At 36.7% G+C, this 21400-nt stretch overlaps 1 protein-coding gene across 2 annotated transcripts in view; it reads right to left on the bottom strand.

Moving 5' to 3' along the window:
• Positions 1–21400, bottom strand: part of LOC135072054 (integrin alpha-8) — a 127224-nt gene that overhangs the window by 44095 nt on the left and 61729 nt on the right. For both annotated transcript variants that reach the window (XM_063965991.1, XM_063965992.1), the window contains exon 3: positions 17475–17572. In XM_063965991.1, coding sequence (XP_063822061.1) covers positions 17475–17572 — 98 coding nt within the window. The remainder of the gene's footprint in view (positions 1–17474; positions 17573–21400) is intronic.

The raw sequence follows: 21400 nt of genomic DNA, 5'->3' as shown, positions 1-21400 counted from the left end.
TTCATATTTGAAGTTCAATGTTAAAATCTTTAGCACTAAAAATTTAAATTAAACGGAATAGTTACTTAAATATGTAAGAGGAAGAAATAAGACAAATAATAATTAAGTATCCGTTGCAGAAACATCAAAAGGCAATTCGTTATCGAGCTTGAAGCCCAAAACAAACAGCTGCGGTTCAGGAATGCTCGTTGGAAATCAATTGCGAACGGATAAAGATCGATACATCAATACTGGGGCCGGCGGCGAGGCTCAGTTGTAATTTCCTGCGGAACGGTCAACACTTAAAATCGATTATGCGCGCGCGCAGATAGCGCTGGATACGTTTAAAAGCATTGGCTTTGGTAGCTAGCGAAGCGGGCGAAAGAAAATAAAAAGTTTTAAAGAAAAAGGACCTAGAGTTGACCCTTGCGAAATACCCATCAGAATATTTACTATAATATCTTCTACTATGTAATCAAATGATGTCAATTTTAAGTCGATATGAATAATATGTTAAAAGAAACGTGTAAGTTTGTTGTACTGGAAATCAACATTATCAAATGCCTGTGACGGATTTACATGTTTGAACTTGATAACATTACTTGTTACGATCTACCTAATACCATTTCCCGAAACTGGAGGAGCGGTAGGAATACTTCTTACCGCTACCTCAATCGCCTCCGCTAAAGCCATACAAAAGCGATCCTAAGTGGCGTGCCGTGTTCACACGTGTCGAGAACCCCATGGGATTTATGCCAGTGCTCCGTTGTCGGCTTGAGCGTTAGCCAAACGATTTCTAGAGAGTTATAAAATAGCTGATAATGGCTGCAATTTTATCAGCTTTCGAAAACTCTCTTTTATTTATTAATGTTATTGCACTGACACCAGTAACAATTCATTCAAGAACAATTAATTAAAGATCATCATCAGACTATTCAGTTTCCACTTCAGGAGTGCATTTGGTTTTGACTGCAAAAGGAAGATTTGACTTATACTTTCCATGCTGAATAAACGGTTTGGGGTGTTCGTTTTCTGCTACATATTGTATTAAATTATCTTTCTTTTCGTCACACTCATGCTTCTAAACTAGTTTAACCCCCTACGTTGTAAGAAGGTACTCGGTTTAACTAGATAACTGAGTAATTATGTACGTATAATTAATTATGGTTGCTTTTAATTAAAATATTTGCAAGTTTACAAGTATGGTAAGGCTCGACGGATTAGCGTGAATCACGATTAACTCAGAACCTAAGTACTGTCGTAATATAAACGACCAGAAAATTTATTACGACATTTATAATGTTATTTGGCGAAATGTCTTAACTCTCAAACCTGATTTTTTAATATGTTAATCAAATAATAATATTATTTACTAGTATATTATACTCGCAAAAAATTTCGCTACCACACCAATTACATATCTTAGTTACTTGGTAGTCAGATTAAAGTAATAGATAATGTCCTATTACATACTATTCGGTTCGAGCTCATCACACCAACACCTACCCCTAGTGGGATGTGAACCAAATCGCAACCAGTGATACTATCTTCTAACAAAAAGACAAACGATGTCACTAACCCACTTACAACTATCAATGGATATGTGGGTGATTTCATAATGCGATGTTTTTCTCCGATATTATACTGACTGTCCATCTGATAATCGATCTGTCATCCCATCACTGGTATTTAGGTCTCCCAGTAAGGGTTTCTGAGAAGCTCTGTTGATCTCGGCGGCCTCAGAAAAAGGCTAGATCCACCGGTTCTGATGCTGTTAATTTTCGAGAATCCAACGAGTTGCTGTTTAGGGACACGGCAAAAACTGACCGGCCAACGGTGCTGCGCTATATGGGCTCTCCTAGGGATGTCGTAAACAAATTGTATGATTTTGTATACTTGGCTGTACATATAAGAAAGAAAGACACATATTAATTAATTAATTAATTAGACATAAGAAAGAAAGCCAACAAAGTAGGTATATGCAGTTAGCATTATAGGTATTTCATAGTTCTAAGAAAATGATCCAGCTCCAAACAGGCAAAATAGTTTTGTTACTGTTGAAGAAAAATTGACTGCTCCTTTTTGACAATATTTGGATATACAATCAAACTCTTTTGATTAGTATACTATGGTTTCAGTGACTCAGTATGTTGTTGTTATTTTATTGTTTATTCCTTAATGTATATGACCAACCCTAGTAGAGCCACAAGCAGACCCGGGCCTTGCCTTAGCTACAGATCCAACTGATCTTATCCGCGAACATATTTCACTTTTTGCATTAATACTATTGCCAATTGTTGCAATAACATGACAATTGCTTACAGAGATAACAATAATATAATGTAAATTGGCCTTGGCGCTCGTATTCTCAATAAAATATAGTTGGTCATAATAAATAAACCCATGAATAAATCACGGAGAAATAAATTAACAATAACTATTCCGTGCTCTGTCTCATATTCTATGGTAAATTCTAAGGCACAGTCAACGAGAAATCAGATTTGTAATATCTTCTAGCACAAAATAGCACCCTGCAGTTAATAAAATGTTATCTTTTTCAGAAATTTTGCATAAGTTTAAGATATTCATTGTAAATGAGGTCAGACACATCAGTGTCATCCATCATAGTAACTACCTAGATAGTAAGTTAGGAAGATGAATTAAAAATTGCACCATTTGATTATCTCAGGTGTAGTATGGATATGGAAAGAAGTCATACAGTCTTTGCAAAAGACCTGTTAGTTAGTAGCTCGTTTTTTGAAAGGCGAGGCCCCCGGCTGCAAAAGGATTGCATTTCCATGTAGACTGGCAATAAACACATCAAAAGCTGCACTTTAAAAAGGGACCAAGTTTGAGTCCGCTCCTAATACGAAGTGTTCCGCGTCTATATCCACCATCATCGTACAAGATTGGATACCCATTCAATATTAATGTATCAATGTTCTGAGGTAATAAACATACAAAAACGAGTCGACTGCAAGTGTGAACTGTAAATAATTAAAAATAAAACGCCTTTCTTGTAAATGAAACCCTCTTAATGTTGTTGATTCGCAATAGAAATTTCAACTCTATGCCATGCCATGATGCCATACTCTACCTATGCTACAGATTGCTCAGCCTGATGGTTCATGTGATAGCCTGCTTGCTGATCAATATATCTATCTGTGGTATTTAATAGGATCCCGGTTGCCACCCTTTGGGCACGAACCCCAAAAACACTAATAAAACCTCCACTCACAAAATAGCTACGGGCAAGCCCCAAAAAAAGCGTAAACATGCAAGAAAAAAGACCGAACCGTTACACGGGAGTCGTGCGCACGCGCTCGTGCCGCGCATTTCGAGTGACGCGCTGTCACGATGTCTCTGTGCCGTTTCGGTGACAGTAATTTAACGTTGACATTTCCTTAATGTGATGTCAGTTGATGGAGAGTTATTGGCGGTGATTGTACGTCGGATTTGTGGAATGAAAAACTGGATTTTTGAGCTGCATTATTTGCTGACAAGTTGTTGGATTTCGGTCCTACACTACCTGTGATTGCACGGTCAATTAGTTTAAGGCTCGTTTTTTAAACAACAGCTGCATAAGACACAGTGTTTGCATTTTCTGCCGTAAATAAATATGAAATACTTACTCTACTTACTAGTTTAATAACCAATGGAATTGAACCCACGATGTTTGCTTGCCGGGCGACTGCTCTCACCATCTGAGCTACTTAGAAATTGGTTAAGCCCGTCGAAATTTTGAAGTTCAAAATGCTGTTACAGTCTTAATTACTCTACTTATAAATACAATAAAACATGCATAAGTAAACGCATCGAACACAATTTTCAATAGTTTAATTTTCATAGCGAAAAGCGTTACTTTATACATAACCGGTATTTATAATCCAATTAGATAAGCCTTATCACATATGGGTTAAACAGGCCACTCATTTGCCGTTCCTAACTGTTCCGTTTTTCCACGCATCTAATTGCAGGTGACGGTCGCGGAGACCGTTAAATCAATGGAGGTTTACACCGTCACCAGGATCCTCTGTAAAAGGGAAACTTCTCGGTCGTTTGTACCGGTTTTTCAGATTTAACCGTACCACTTTGTATGGGGTTGCCGTTAGGGCCCAGTTGGGAATGGTGGAAAAAGAGCGATCGGTACTTTGCATTACTTAGTTGTCTCAGAATCAGGACGTTATGAATTTATCTTTTAAATACCTACTCGTAGATAAGTAGGATTTATATTAACAAAACGAAGACAATGTTACTGACTATTCATTAATTTATCTAGCAAATCGAACTCCTGCCTTATTATTCTGGAAATATTTAAGTTTAATTTAAGCGTAACTACACTGGATCGCAAAGAATAAGGGTTGACTAGAAAATCTTCAATATCTTCAAAAGTACCTGACCTAGCTTTATGACACAAAACTTAATGGAAAAATTCCTTAGAGAATTAGTTACTTAGCTAGTTTTTCTTACACCCATCAACCATTGTAAAGCAACCTTATGTGTTTCATTTAAAGGAACGGATTAGATAGATACAGATTTAGCTCAAAACTTCAAATTACTTCTTTACGATGGCAATATAACTAGTACGTATCTTTCGACTCTACCCACAAAAGCCTAAATGCATTAAGTATGTACTTCATGTATATGATGGTTTTTCCATCCTACCCTTTCTATTATGCCAGTTCAATCGCAAACCTCCATCAGAAGTGAATACGCGCCACTGTCCAAGCTAATGGTGGATGCCTATCGCCATCGCTATAATGCTCCGATCGCTATCGCTATAATGTGGAGATCGCTATCGCCGTGACTTAGCGCTGGCGACAATATGATGGTCATCGCTGGTAATGGACACTTCGCTTGTGTGCAAATTAGTATGATTCGTAATAAGTATAGTTTTGTAGACGCATCAGAAATGAGGAGATCCGTAAACGAACTAAAGTCGCTGACATAGCTCAACGGATTAGTAAGCTGAAGTGGCAATAGGCAGGGCTTAGTACGCAGAACTGACGGCCATAAGTTGGACTGACAACCTCATAAAAGTAGCGGGAAGGCGCTGGATGCAGGCCGCCACCACCAACCATTGTGGAAATCATTGGGGAAGGCCTATGTTCAGCAGTGGACGTCCTGTGGCTGAAATGATGATGATGATAGTTTTTGTAGAAATGATGATCTCTAGTTGTGTTTGCGTACATAGGAGATGACGAACTCTGCATACTGGTGGCGGCTTGAAAAGGACTCTACTTTGACTCTAGCGAGTTCAGTTACCGGGAAGGGCATATACCTAATGAATATTATGATAATGGTACAAACACACTTTCTCACATACTTGTTATGGATTAATAAATGGAGTTCATTTCGATAAGGCTTTGCTACGTTAACCATAACCATTATAGGCTTACGCTACACATAGAGAAATCTTTATAGCATCACAATATGCGAACATTAAAGTTCATGAAAGCTCTAAAGTAATAAGTTTAATTCACAGAGTATGTGATGATTAGAGATTTGCTGAATTAAATTCAAAGGTAGAAACCATCAACCTTTTACATAATGGATCGCAATTCAATTTAACTCTAAAAAAACATAGATAAATAATGAAGGCAATAAATGTTTTAATCTCTCAGACATAATTTCATCTGCATATTTGTTGATTTCAAATTAAAGTTCGCGTAAGTGAGAGTGTGATCGAAAAAATCTGTTCTCTTCTTCTTTAATAGGTCTATCGCTATTGTAATCTTCTATAAAGCCTTCCTCTTAATAGTTTCATGTAAATCCCCGCGCTATTCAGTAGGCCCCGCCCCTTTTCGATACCGCGCGATTTATGCGCCCGTTGCGCGGCGCGTGCGCACAATGGCGCTTTGTGCGCGAACGCAGCGATTACACGCGCCGGTGAGCCTATTTTTCAAATGGAGGATTCATGCCGGCATAATTTTTATGTTTTACATTAAATTAGGTATGTGGACTACAATACAAATAATTTGATTCGGTTCAAAGCCGGCCCTAGATCGACTGAGATTAATTTAAAATTGTTTTTTGGTAACTTGATTGCAATGGTTTTACATAGAGTAAAGCCGGACTTTGAAGTTCACATAATAACGTTCTAGAAAGTAGTGTTATCATTAAAGAAATGAGGATATTTTAATAATATTTCATTAAAAACCAAAATAAGTTATACTGTTTGACAAAATATGATATAAATATAGCGACAGAGCGCCATAATATAAATATCGGATAGAATACAGTTGTTATAGATCACCACTACTCGGGTAGGTAAGCATTGTGGTGAAAGTCAAATAACTTCATCGTGGTATTGTATGGTTTGCATTGTGGTGAGCAATTTGCCGCCATAGCACCTATCTCTTATTGGTACCGTCAGAGGAGCAATAACATGGGAGCCAGATTGCTACCTTGGGGAGCGCCATTTGCATTTTCAAGTTTCTTGAGGCTTTTGCTGTTTACATTGTTGTGGGATGGTGAGGTCAATATACGCTCAACAGACTTTTTAACATGATAATGGATATCAATAGATCGGTAGTTACCATTTTCAATTTCTTTTGGATGGTAAATTAGGTTGTCTAATGCTTGATATGAGAAGTCCTTGTTGCTATCGAATCTTCTCAACTAGTTTCATTCAACAATGTGATAAAATACATTTACTTTTCTCATTGATGAGATTAATTGACTTATTGTAACTTACTCTATCTATACTCGTGTTGGAGTCATCCTCAATATTAGAAAATGATAACTGACACCATATCTCTTCGTAATTAAGTTCTCTTAATTTTTAGGTTTAGCTCACCTCCTGTAGAGTCGGGTAGATTCTAAATTTTGTCCAAAGTATTAATCGAAACATTTTTAAAATCGAGACTTTCTTTTGTTAGGGAAAATTCCTCGAACACTTCTTTAAGTTTCTGGTCTGCCTTTCAGACCGTACTATGGCCGGGCAAGTATCCCCGGGCCGTCTCCCTTTGTCCGCTGACCGGGGACAATGGCGTATTTATTGCAGCGCCGTCACCGCTGCATTATTGCACATCGCCAGCGCCAATGGCCATGTGGTATATGCGACAGGCTTCATACACACTTTTTGCTTTGCTTCCACTAGAAGGATATAAAACTTCAGAGCTCCGATGCTGTCACAACAACCATAGAAAACTGGGAGCTATTTCTGCAAAAACTGTAATCTCATCACACAGAACTATTTACTCGAGAGTAAACTATGTACAGAAACAAGAGAAAAGTAAGGTATTAGTAGCTTTCAAGCTAGTTTGGACATAGGTAAGGAAGTAAAGGAATAGGATAAATTTGGACATATGGGATGAAAGGAAATTTCAAAGGAATAAGAGTAAAAGATTTTTGGCTCCCCATTTCCCCAAACAGGAACGCATATTGTAGATTTTTTTTTCCAAAAGTAAAAATCAAGCCTGTCTGGTTCTATGCTTGGACCACAAACGAATCAAAGGAAATAATATCTTGAGTGCTTTATTATCTCTATTTGTGGCGCTTCCACAGGAAACAAACGCTCGCGTTACACCTCCTCTATGCTACATTATGAACATACAAATGGTGTATTTGGTACAAATGGTATAGTTACACTAATGTATTTTATTCATTTTGTGCTAAAGGTGTCTGACCTAAATGATGCTCTAAAGTTGTCAATAAGTCCAAATCTTTTTACTAATTTAATTTAGGATCTTTTAAAACATATCGCTGTCTTGAAAACGCGTTTGTTACATTCAATTAATTATTTATGTATAAGTGTTTCAAATATTATTATGGTTCTTTTAAGTTCATGAACTACTCCTAAGTGTACGTGAACTCCTCCCTACTCTACTATTAAAAGTTAACAAAATCTGTGTTAACCATAAATTATCTATTTAAAATACTCGTACTACATCAACCTGGTATGCTGTTAACTATGTGGCCCAAGTAATTAATCACGCCTGATTAATAAATCATATCTCAAGCACAAATTACCTCATAACAACTTAAATTAATCAGCGCCCAGAGCCGAGGGAAGAGCTTTGCTTTGGAACGGTGAACGGAAAAAACGTAGAAATCTCTTTCAGTGTCTTCAAACAAAGTGTTGTACTTACCTAGGCAAAAGATTGGAGATGCTACAATAGCCTATGGAACAATTTTAATTTCTGTGATAGGTATTTTATAATGAATCTCTAATGTAGGATGCAAGTCATGCAGGTAACCTACGTCCAATAATTATTTCAAAAATAACATATACCTACTTACCATAACATAACATTACTTAAAAATTATGGTATTTAACTGAAGGGCCCGGACAAAATTTGTTGAGTTCTCGATTAATTAAACATTATAATAAATCGTATCAATACATAACTAATAATGAAATGTTAACTAAATAAAATAGCTAAAAGATCACAGAGAAATAATTTGAGTTTTGCTCGTTCACCTCGAAAGCTCGACGGAGCTTTTGGCCGCCCAAGCTCGCAGCCATGTCGAATCGAGTGAGATAGCTAATGAATAGGTTGTAATGAACTAGGGAAACAACAAAAACTCACTTAATTGAATGTTTAGGGTACCGTTTTTATAAAAGTACATATTGAGTAAAGCTTTGTGCGTATTTTAAAATTTCTTTGCTTTTTCAATACAAATAACTTCATTACAAAAAAATGACACGTCAAGTTATTTTTTCCAAGTAACTACTAGCATAGTTTAAATTACAGGAATGAAAGGCGAGACAACGAAAGCATGGATTAGATTGAAGAAGTGCTTATTTCAAATGGTCTCAATATTAAATTCGATTTATGCTCGGGTTTTGAACTTTATTTCAAAATACATACAGAATCTAAATAAAAGTTTTAGTTATCTTGTCAAGTTTCCACATAAAAAGAATGAAACCCTAACTAAGCATTTGATAGGTTTTTTCTCGTAAAATTTTGGGGCTCGTGCGTGACTAATCCGAGTCGTTTCAAGTTAAACGATAATGGTTATTTAAGTATCCAACTATTAACAGTTGTACTGTCATGATCATTTTGTAGTTCTATATTATTACGAGTACATCAGCAAGAGCATTTTATAAAATAGACTGATTTTTGACTATTGTAGTGAAAAATAACATGATTATTCAAATTGAATCAAGCCTGCGATTTGAGATCATTGTAATAGTAAAAAATAATTTTTGCCTGTCCCACCTCAGACTCGAATCCAAAACTTTTTTCAAAACTTTGAGTTTAGCAAGTTCAAGTCACTAACCCTGGAATTTAAACAAAGTGAAATTTTAAAAGTTTAACGAGTTGACCTTTTGAGGACTAGGTCAAAATAAGTTTCCAAAAGAAAAATTCAAGAGTAACCGCATATCTCATTATTTTGTATGGCTTTACGGAATACCTTTTCTTCATGTAAATACACTAACTACCAGTGTCATTCTTGAAAGGAATACAGCGCTATCTCAAAAATGTCTTTGTTCACATTGTTTTTGGCCCAAAAAATACTGGAAAATAAAAACGAGGCTTGGCCACCGAAACGCGCAAAACAATGCGGCCCACAAATGGGATTTTTGCCGAGTCCGCCGAAAAATGACCCGTCGCGGTGGCACGGCGGAAATTTGCCGCAAAGACGAAAATGCCCCGAATGTCAGGGTTGCCACCGCATGGAATAAGTTAAATGTTTAGTAACTTTAAGAGGAACTTACTTATTATAACTAGTTTAAATATAATGATGAACACCGGGCGTGGACTATACAGGTTGCCTTAATCAAATTTCAAATATACGGTTCACAGAAACACAGCTACATAGACCTAACTGAAACCTTTCTATTATAACCTCAACATCAATAAATAAATGTATGCTTGACAATACATCGATTTTAATATAAAATGGTAAGTAGGTACGAAAAGCCAACGAATTAAATACCAAGAGAGTTTAAACGAAAGTAAATTTTCAAATCCTACATTTGCAAGTCAAAAGTCTTTTCCAAGCATTGCCTATCCCTCATGCAAATCAAACCACTGAAACATTCCCCTCACAGAAGCACAGCCCTAGCACATGCCCTATACGGCGCGACGAGCCGCCATATTCGGCGCATCGGCGCAAGCGCAAGAATGAAAGTATTCGCCGTTGACAAATCACGGACAATTTGTTGCGACAAACCCATGCACAGGCTGTGCTCCAAAACGGTGGATCGCAATTAATATCCCTGATTTAATGACTACTGGTTTTAATTAATTAGTTTTATCAGTTGATGCGGCGGGGAAAAGAATTCGCGTAAATATTTGAACGGCTTAAGAATTGGCACGTGTTTCATCTGATAGCAATAAGTAATGTAGTGCTGTGGTCGGAAGTGTTTGATGTAAAGGTATACTTGATGACCATTTAATTTATAATGTAAGTTGAGCTTCGCATGAATTAAATATCTTTCTATGATCAAAATTTCAAAGCTTATACATACTTACACTAGAAGACAAGCAAAAGTTGCTTTCATGTGTTTCAAAATAAATCGTGCAGAACTCTAGGAAAATTTGCAGCGTCATGTTACATTATAACTAGCTATCGCTTGGGGTGATGACAATTCTTTTAGTAGTATTCATAAAGGTAACTTTACACTAGAGCTGTCTCCTGAACCATCTAATAAGATTTTACATGTTACAATGCTTGTCTCAGATGCAGAGTTATCCATATGTATACACAGACAAGTAACAAGTCCCATTAAAGGCAGTAAATAAAAACACATAGTGTACCTACACCACACAACAGTTACCTTAATACCGCATTATGCATTATCCTGTAGACGGTCAGTTATTTACGATAGTGCTAAAGCAAATACAATACAAAGACGTACACTCATGCCGGGATATCTTCGCATCAATCAGTCCATCTATTACCATATAGAGAAACTGCGTTCTTTGGCCATAGAGCAAATAGGGGTAGACGAGTCAGTTTATGCCAAAATTATTTCTGAAATGGACTCATGAACTAAGTTGTACCTACTTGTCAATGACAATTTTAGATTTACACCGAAAGCATTTGCACACTTTTGTACCTAGAGTTTATGTATTGTAAATATTTGGTCTAGAATGCATTTCTGCACAGTGGTGCACGTTTTTAGGAGGACTTTAGGTAATAGGGATGTTTCCTGGGTAAAAAATCAAGAGTTTTAATTAGTCCATCAGTTAGCTTATCAAAAACTACTCGACACGTATTTTTCACTTTTTAAAACTAATGAAAATGTAAAGAGATAAAGCGTGCCAAAGTTCTAAAGAAAAGGCTTGTGACGTCAGTGAGTGCGTAAAAGTGCAGCACTTTGTGACGTCGCACAGAAATTCAACGCACTATAACTTTGTAATTATTTGTTTGATTGACAATTAAAAGTATACGAGTCCAATATTTTTTTATATTAAAATTGACGGACTAAAAAATTTTTTTTAGGAAACTAGCCTATTGTAATGATATTTTTTGTGTGCGGTCTTGCGGTCCAAATTGACGACTAACTTCCTGACGTTTAATTTAAAATAGCCCGAGAGGCAGCAGTCAAATATTAACTAGATCGAAAAAGAGATGTTTAAGGCTTCGTCTACTTAACATTATACTGATGAAATGTTGTCTCGTCTACCCCTTTTACTCTATGACTAGTCAAGCTGAAGCGTGTGCGCAGGCAACGAGCGACGAGTGACGCGAGACGTGGCGATATCTCGCGATTTATCGCAGGAAATTTATTTGCAATTATAATAACATCACTCGACCAGTGGAAAACGTCTCATTTGCTCAACATACTCTATCCGATTCATTTGAAACTCTTGTAACGCGAATCAATATTTATAACGGAAAAGTTTCTTATAGTTATTTGTATTTTTACGGGCGTTTTCAATCATGAAATTATGAAACTTGAAGTTGAGGAAACATTTTATTCGTTTCAGGCAAAGGGCGTGTCCACTGCTGGATAAAGGCTTTCTTCCACATCCAGGTAATAAGATCAAAATATCTAGTTACTTATTTATTTATAATTTAAGTATATTTGTTTTAAGTATTTTGGTTTTTGTGACATCGTCAATGGTTATTAAATATTTGGAAATACTATGTAACTTGTTTTAAATAAATAAATAAAATAATTATTCATTCACTCTGCAGTCCACTCGTGTGTTGGATATAGGAAAACCATCGCCAACCTTAGTGAGAACTTCACACCTTATTGACGGCGCATAAATATTAATTCCGTTGCGCAGGCGCATCCATTTGCATCCGCTTGATCTGCACAAAAGCTAAACAATGCCCAAGGCTCTGCGTTTAACTATTTTATTGTTCACTAAGGAACCTAGAGCATAGAACTTTATACGGTATTAAATCTTTATAACAAAGGAAGAAAGAAGAGTCTGAATTATTTGAATTGCTTTTACAAACATTATTAATTAAAATAATAAATAAATAAAACTAATTTCATCATTTTGATGTAAGAGACTTGAACTCTTTTGCATTTATTGTCCCAGGCTCAATTGCATTAATTGTTTTTGTCTTTAACACCATAGACACAAATACTGTACCTACTTTTAATTTTTTTTAGGTTCTCAGGTTATGTTTTCAAGTTCCTAAATAAAGTTATTCTCACCTGTGTAAGACACATACGCGAGAATGAATCTGCCTTTATAGTGTGCGGTATTTCTAGAGGCATTGTCAGGGTCGTAAAAAGCGGTTAATAAATATTCACCACAGCATCCGAGTGCCATACCGCGTGGGAACGGGAATCCCAACGCGTGATCAGTGAAAAAGCTTAATAGCCGGAAATCAGCATAATTTTCAAGATAAAAAAAGTCGCACATTGCTTAATTTTCTAATTTTTAGCTATTTATCAAAGTGGGCGACTTGGACATTGACTTAATATAGAATTAACATAAAATGTTGTGAGAAGCACATCTGTTTTTTTAGTCACATCAAAATCTACTTGGTTTATGTCCAGTCATAAAGTTCGAGCAATTTTCCACTCATCCCTGGACTCTGACTGTGACAGCATCTTCAACTCTTTGCAATGTTATTTAAATTTTGCTTTAAATTTTGTTTATGCCTCACGTAGTTAAAAAACGTTAATTACCTTACAAATCTATCTATACGTTTTTTTTATGAAATTTGACATAGAGATAGTTTGAGTTCTGGGAAAGGACATAGAATAGTTTTTATCCCGGTTTTTGAAACAGGGACGCGCGCGATATAGTTTTTCTGTGACAGACAAAATTCTACGAGGGCGGAAAGCTAGTGCCAAAATAAAACAAAATCTTACTCTTGACAAATCGAAGCAACATGCCTTTATAGTCAGGCTGTCCTACCAACCATTGTACGAAGGATCCCTAAAAGGGTGGACAAAGGAGCTAAGTGAGTTCTTAGCCGGCACCGAGCAATTTGTTATAAATAATTCCTACAAAAAGCGGTTGCGCGGGCGCAGCGCGGCGGCAATTATAAATCAATACAGTACATTTAGCGCAACGAGTACGATGGGCTATTATTTTCTTGCTTTTCTTGGTTAAGTTTAAAATGTATTTAAAGAAAGATTGGGAAATTCGAAGGCTATAATCAAACTTTGTCAACTTTTATGCAGTTAGAAGATGATAAAGGAAAATCTCTAATTCTTCTTCTTCTTCTTGTCGACAACAAACCTACACAGTGTCAGCCCAAAACTCCGCTACAAGAGTGGCGTTGTCCGCAGAAATCTCTAATTATGTAAAACAGATGCAATTTCAAATTACTTGAAGACTGTTATTTCAAGATCTAGCACTTTTCTTTTATAACTGGGAAAACGCTATGATAGGATTCACCTATCAAAAGAATCCTGTAGTTTATTTTTCGTCAAAGAATTGAATTTAATCAATTTACAAACAAATTACTTATCATCTTTTTTGACATGATGAATTTGTATGCATCCTAAAATTAAATTCCATGTGACTGAAGAATAAAATAAATGCTTCTAACTCCAACCAACTCCGGCGCATCCTGTAGACAATTAAAAATTCTCGGCCAGCCCTCCAACGTGCAAATGAAACAAAATGCCTAAACAAATTGCAGCCTGAGAGAGACTGCTTTTTGCACCAATTCGGCATACCGAAATAAAAATGCCAACTCCTTAAGGGGAGGGCAAAAACAATATCATTTCTTGAGGCGAGCTCGCTTCGCCGAACGCGCTCGTGAGCGATTTCAATAAGTACTGTGCGAACACGCGAATTGCGGGTGGGTTCTGCAATATTTTTTGTTATTTTTAGAGTTTTAAATAAATTATACAAAACTTTTAGACGTCTGTCTTTGCGTAGAAAGAAGGAAAATTCTTGTAAGCAAATTAGTACGAAAGTTATTTAGGTATACCCATATTTCTTTAAAAAATATGATTATTTCTAACAACGTGTTTATTTTGACGTAGGTAGGTACTTTATCAGTATTGTAACCAACTTTTTTGAATTTTTATTTTAGTTACATTCAAAATGCTGATGATGAAGTGGATGATGGTAAAATAGTAATGTTTAAAGCTCTAATTAAGCTCATTGCGTTACTTTATTATTTTTAGCAATAAAATGAAAAAGACAAAATTATGAGGAAAATACTGTACATGTTTTCAGCGGTACCCTAAAAATTTAATGCAAAATGCATCTGAGATGCCGAGTCGGTATTCGTTGAAGGCATGAGCGATGGCTTCTGCCCATAAAATTTGCTATTAACCGTTTTAGGAAAGTGATTTATCATACAAAAAGTCGTCCAAGTATTTATATGCTGTCATTCAATTCATTAATATGTTTGTGTAATACCAATCATAATGCGTGTATTCCGTGAGAAGTGGGCGTTTAAGTGTGACAACATTGACAAATTGAAGGGAGAATAAAAATGGTAGTTGTAATTTTATGCTGAGGGCACAACGGCTTAATGATGCGGCAAAAAGAAGTAATAAATGTCTGCTTTAATTAATTACCGAGGCACTGTTTTAAATATTAATGATCGTAATTACCTTTCAAATTGTAATTTTAAAGTAAATAAGATTTAATTAGTTTTCAAAAATGACTTCGTGATTAGACTGTTAATTTCAATTCAATGTTTACAAACCTAAAGTCTTTTAAATGATTAAAGCTTGCTGCCTACCTACTTACTCTAGGTAACCAGTACCTACCTATAGGCACGTCGACGAACATCGGAATAAGGTGATCAGCGAAGGAGTCACACAATACTCACAATATTATATTGGGTTTATTTTTATTTTGGCTTTTAAACTAATGGCATACTAGAGTTCAGGGACTATAAACTTACATCATAACAAATATTTCTATTAATCAATGTTTCGTTTAATCCCGGAATTCCTAATAAACTCGGAGTGCCATTTTATGAGCTTATGCTTCTCTCTTGATGTTTACTGCCAATTTCGTCGGAAAGTAGTTTGGTGGAAATACATTTCTAAATTAGATACAATTTAATTACCTACTGCAAGACAATTTCCTAAGAAAAAGATCTTTTGAAAATGCCGATCGTTAATATCAAATGACAGAACAAACTTTACAATCGAAAATGTTGCTATTTAATTATTTAGAAGAAAGTTAAATCCATAGCACATACCCACTTTCAGTTCCTATTTCACCCCTTGAAGTTTTTATTTTACTGAATCAAAATTCGATATGCGGTATAGGTTGACAGTTGACACACCTATAGAACAAGCAAAGCCATTAAAAAAGTAAGGCAATATCGGATAAACCACTGTCTAAACGTCATCCCATCATATCATGATGTCACTATTAAAACTGAGCGGACGCCTTTTCGACATGTTTTCCAAAGTTTTCAGCTCAATTTGCTGTATGTACTTGATCAGTGTGCCAATCTATGTAGGTAGGTACTTATGATAAAGTTAATTACTCGTTTACTTAATATCGTTTGCTAATTTAACACCTTCGTCTTAACAGCCCAATCGGGGTCGCCATGGTCTCCGGAATGGGGCCAGCCTACCGCACCAGTGACCCATAAACGGCGCGCCCTTTAGGCACTCCCGTCCTTGCCCCGGCACAGGAAGACATTTTCGTTCTTAGAAGTTGTTACGTAACTGGTGATGTTGCCAAAAAGATTATTTTTTGTTCTTGGGATCTTTACTATCCATAATTGTTACAAATTACTTTAATTTATCCATTCTTTTGATCCTTTAAAAGATCATCTTCTCAGAGTTTTTTATGTGCAACGAGAAAACTCTTGCATCTCACCTTTCAGAGTGAAACTCCCACAATTCCTTATAAGATACGAACCCAGATATTGTTTTATTAAGGCCCGAAACTTTTATCCGAGAATAACCCCTGGTATAACTCGCGCATTGACAGTTTCAGTATTGGAAATATGTCAAAATGTTGAATAACTGACTATTTATTCTGAGATTAATATTTACTCTTGTTTGGTCGAATCCATCCTAAGATATTGTATGTTGCCATGTCATGTTTTGATTGAACTACGTCAGACGCATATGGCAGCTTATGAAACATGCCATCAATTAGTATACAGAATAACAACAAGAAAATTTGAAAATGTGAAGCAATTTGTAAGTACCAATATGTTTTATACTCGAGTATTTCCCCAATTTCTTTCAATTTTGTGATCTGGTACCCATAGTACCTTTGCTTAGCTGGAGACAAGATGGCGCAGTGTAAAAATTCCAAGACCTTAGAAGTCTGAATTTATACCCACCCTATATCCAAATGAATCCAATCTAAACACGCTAATATACAACACCTAATCTATTCCATTCCAGACAATAGCCCCATCATCAACCCGACCCATGTTGACATTTGCAGCAATGGGGCCGGCCCAAGGCTGGCTTATTGGGTCACCCGGTCGCTTTTACGATTTCGCAAAGATATGTCTATCTTTATTCCTTTCCATGTGGTCATCAGGGATACGCCTGTAAACGAGTAGTATGTGATGTGCTATTTTTCCAGTCGCTTCTATTTTCAACGAGTTCTACCGTCATTACCAGGGTTATCCAGGTTTTAAGAAGAAGAATAAAGTATCCTTACATGTTCTGGTAATTTGAATTTATTGCCCGCTTCTAAAGAGGACCAGAGAAGTGGAGAGGGTCCCAAAAATCTCACTAGAAATATTGGGGTTATAAGAAACTAAGTACGATAAAAAAGGAAAACTCATATTTGTCGTAGAGTTGGAATTTTGTTCGGTAATATAGGGTTGAATTAATTCCCGCTTTCAACCCTAAGATTCCAGCCTAAAACTAACCTAGAGTCAATCAAAAATCTATTTCTTGTAAAAACACTGAATAAGGCTGAATAAAGACTATGTAAATAATGTTATGGACTGACCAAGTGAAATCGGCAGTGGGAGATGGCGTATGTGACTGCACCAGACAGTCTGCCAACAGAGAGAGATGGCGGGAGATCGTGCGGAGAGTTGTATCCGCCTCTACAACCAATGTGAACAAAGCCTCAACATGACCACAACCGCTCTGCCAAGAGCGTAATGAATAAGAAGAAGAAGAAATAATATTATAAGGTAAATAAGTAATGCTATTTACTCACCACAATGGGCCCGTTCCGGCCGGTGCTGGCGAGGGTGGCGCCGAACCACTGGTTGGACTTCTGGTCGATCTGGTGGTTGTGAGTGTCCACGTTGTTCGCTGCAACAAGAGAAAAACATGTTAAAAATGGTAGCAGTAAATAAAATAGTTAAAACTTTTTTAGCAAAGCAAATGTAGAGCGCAATTAAGTCTACGTCTATCGCCATAACAACAATGTTAACAGCATTGTTGTGTCCCGGCGGTTAGAGGTAAGATAGCCAGTTCCTCCGTGGTTGAGGATTCCGGGTGAATCTCGCTTCTACCTTCGGCCTGATCGTCACTTACTATCAGGTGAGATACAGGCCAAGAGCTTCCTCGTTGTGGATAAAAAAAAATTAAACTGTGAGAATACAAGTTGAACAAAAATAAACTTCTTTCAGAGTTAACACATTTTCTGGTTTCAATTAGAAGACCACACAACGTCAAAATATCAAAGCTCTCTGACAGGACGACAGGGCCAAGGTATCATCAGATTGTTTTGATTCTTTTTGCACAACATAAACTTTAGCTCCAAATGTCAGGACTGTAAATTATGGATGAGAGGTGAACTTAAAGATGAATAATAAAGTCATACAATCGATATCTCGAAACGTAAAAGTGCATCGCTATTTAATGATATCGTTACGAATAATGATGCAACAGATTAATTTGAAGAATCAATAACCGATCGATACTTTCCCGTTGGTGTTGTAAGTGAGCAATTGAATCGTAATGACGTCATGTACAATGGAGAGAAACCGCGGCAATATCTTAATCCTGGGCAGGCATTTATCATGGGCAGATTGAATTCGAAGCGGCAAATGTGATGGATGAGAGTTCCCGGCGCGAGAGTGCGCGTTTCCATTGAAAGACGAAGATGATAATGTTTTTGAGATGGACATGGTCAGTAATCAAGTAGTCACGTGTTAAAGTGTAGAGTGATGAAAGTGACAAGTTAAGATAGACATATGTGTGTCAGTAGACATTACGTAATCTGGACACCTGTTTCTTTAATTAATTTCAAAGTCTAACAATGTTTTGATACAAAACAATTACCTATATCCTTAGTGCACTACGAAAAGTAGGGAAAACTTGTTAAACCAAAGCTGCATACATCTGTCAAAGTTTCTTTGCTACACATTACACTAGTAGGTATAGTTATTTATTAGTTAAACATTTTTTCACAATTTTTTGTACATTATATTACACAATTTTGTTTCGGAATATGACCTATGACAACTACATAATACTACGTTGTTAACCTCAATGTGCAATCGTCAGAACAATGGAAACGTAGTCACCACCTTTGAAATATGACCTGAACCGTCAACCTTTAACTCCACAGTCGAATTAATTTCCGTCATAATGAATATCGAGGGAAAGCGCTTAATTGCGGGATGCCCCGTAATGAGGGGTTGCGTTGCGCGCGCGCATCCGCGGGTTAATGTTAACCTTTTGATGACTACGGCCTGAGGCCTGACAAATATCAGGCTTCATTGTGGGATTGTTGTGAAGATTGACACAACAATCTTGACCTCGATTACCTGGTAGTCTTATTCTATGTTTTTGCATTGCAATAGCCTGTCTGTGCATTATTGTTAACTGGTGTGATTGGTTAAGTTAATAAAATTGACTAGGTTAATAATGTAACTAGCAAGTTTAAAATGTTACAAGCGTGACTTGACCCATCATGAGCATAGCAGTAGGTACGATATTTACTCGTAGAAAAGAATACAAAGCTCAGCCTCAGCTACGAAATAAGAGGAATAACTACCTAATACGAAAAAGTTCACAACCTTGAGTTATGCGAGTTATTGCATACAATGATCTGCGGTCTCTGCGGTGCAGTAAAGCAGTCCCTTACCAAGAAAAGATATTGTTTGACAAAATCTTTTCTTCGAAATTGTTACGAATATTTTGACAAGTGCCCGCCACTAGACTAGTGTACAGTGTGATATAAAATCGCTACAAATTGTCCACTCCTTCACCAGCAGTTAGCACTTAGCAGTATAATCAGTACTGTCAGGCAGTCGTGTAGAGCAAGCTTGTAGCCGCGCCCGCCCCGCCCCGCCCCGTCGGCCTAATCGCAGGTCACCCTTTCAGTCTGATTGAGTACAGTTCAGAAGAAAAGGGTTACGAAAAGTTAACTTATTGAGAATAGACTTTGTATTATTTTTTAATTTGTAACATATAAACTAAATGAAAAAAGATCATTTGGGTATAACTTCATATAAGTTCAGTTGTACTATTTCAGATTTTCAGCTAACATTAAAACCCTTTCATACCTAAACCACTGAACACATTAAAATGTGTAGGTGTAGAGATAGTAATGAGATTCAAGAGAAAAACATTATAATAGAGTTTTTAGAAGGGGAACAGGCACACAATAGACTTTCTGTGATAGACCAAAATGAAAAATTAAAGCCACGATAGCCGAACGGTGAAGGGGTCGGACTGGCCGACTCGTAATCCGGGGAACGCGTACTATACAACGCGACTATTGTAGTGAGCTCACTCGTGATACAATTTACGAGGGGCTAACGGGATAATCTTTATTAAAAAAAATACACGCGGGTGAAACCGCAGGCAAAAGCTATTCGTTGTCATAACTAAGTAACACTTTAGTCAGCGACTGTACCCAGAGTGACACGTCACTCTCATTAGCGGCGATCGCGGTGCGTTTTGTTTTGCCCCCGCGCACGTCTAATGGCCGCTCTGGGCCACAAATGTACAGTACACACATCAGACTTTACATTTTAGTGGCATTAAAGACCCTATTACAAGTACTTAAGATGCCACAGTGTTAACTTGATGTGCTGTCGTTTGTACGTGCCGCGGGCAGCGTTCAGTTGGACACTTTACACAATGGACGGATTAGGACAGATAAGCTTCTTAAAAGCTTCTCGTGTTAATTGGGGTGTACCAGTAAATCGAGCTGTATATTTGTCAGTACTTACGCTTAAATTACTGAAATGACTGAACCGATTTTGATAAAATTAGGTGTAGAGATAGTTTGGAGAAAACATAGATTTTATTCCGGTTTTTTTAAAGGGAAACATGGGCGTGATTACTTATTTTTGTTACAGATCATTTACGCGGGCAAAACCGCGGGGTAAAAGCTAGTATTGTATAATGCTTCTAAGGCATTGGTCCCACGTGGTCTAGTCGCAGATATTATATAAAATTGCAATGAAAACAAATAAGTTTACAACTAACAGGTGATTAAATTGCATTTTGTGATAAGTATCCATCATGACAGAGTAGGGTCTGACTTTCACATACATGTGTGACATTAGTGGTATGACTGTGCCTATTGGAATTCCAGTGCCTTTCTTTATGACTCATGTGAATTGAACTGGTTATTGCATAATTATGATTATAAATGGAACATTTATTCATTGGGTATGATTTCTCCTCTTAAGTGAAATTAACCAAATAAAGGCGCTAAATAATATAATAACAAGCCACATTTATTTTGACTAGTAGAGTTCTTGCAGTTAAGACTTGTAGTTTAAGAAGCTTGGCATTACATGAGATATTTTACCTTTTAGATAGAGTAAGCTATATCGTCTTGGCAACAAAAAAGGTAGGTAGGGCAAAAAAAGAATGAGACATGTACATTGTACCTATAGGCTCCTTATAAGCATTTGACGATTTGTAAGTAGGTAGTATTTTAATTAGCCTACACAAATAAAGATAATTTTGATCTTGATTGTAATTTTGAACACATTAAATTGTTTTTTTGTGCGATTTTTATGACTCTACATTGGAAGAATTAGATATTTTTAGTATTGGTCAATATTCAAAATAACCGAAGACCTTCTTGTAAACTGAATAACTAAGAAATAGTCATTTACTGACCACTGAACCAAGCAACTTCTGATGATTACAATTTCTGAAGTTGGAAAC

This window comes from Ostrinia nubilalis, chromosome 5 (assembly GCF_963855985.1).
Source record: "Ostrinia nubilalis chromosome 5, ilOstNubi1.1, whole genome shotgun sequence".
Classification (NCBI taxonomy): Eukaryota; Metazoa; Arthropoda; class Insecta; order Lepidoptera; family Crambidae; genus Ostrinia; species Ostrinia nubilalis.
This window is presented reverse-complemented; position numbering and strand designations above follow the sequence as displayed.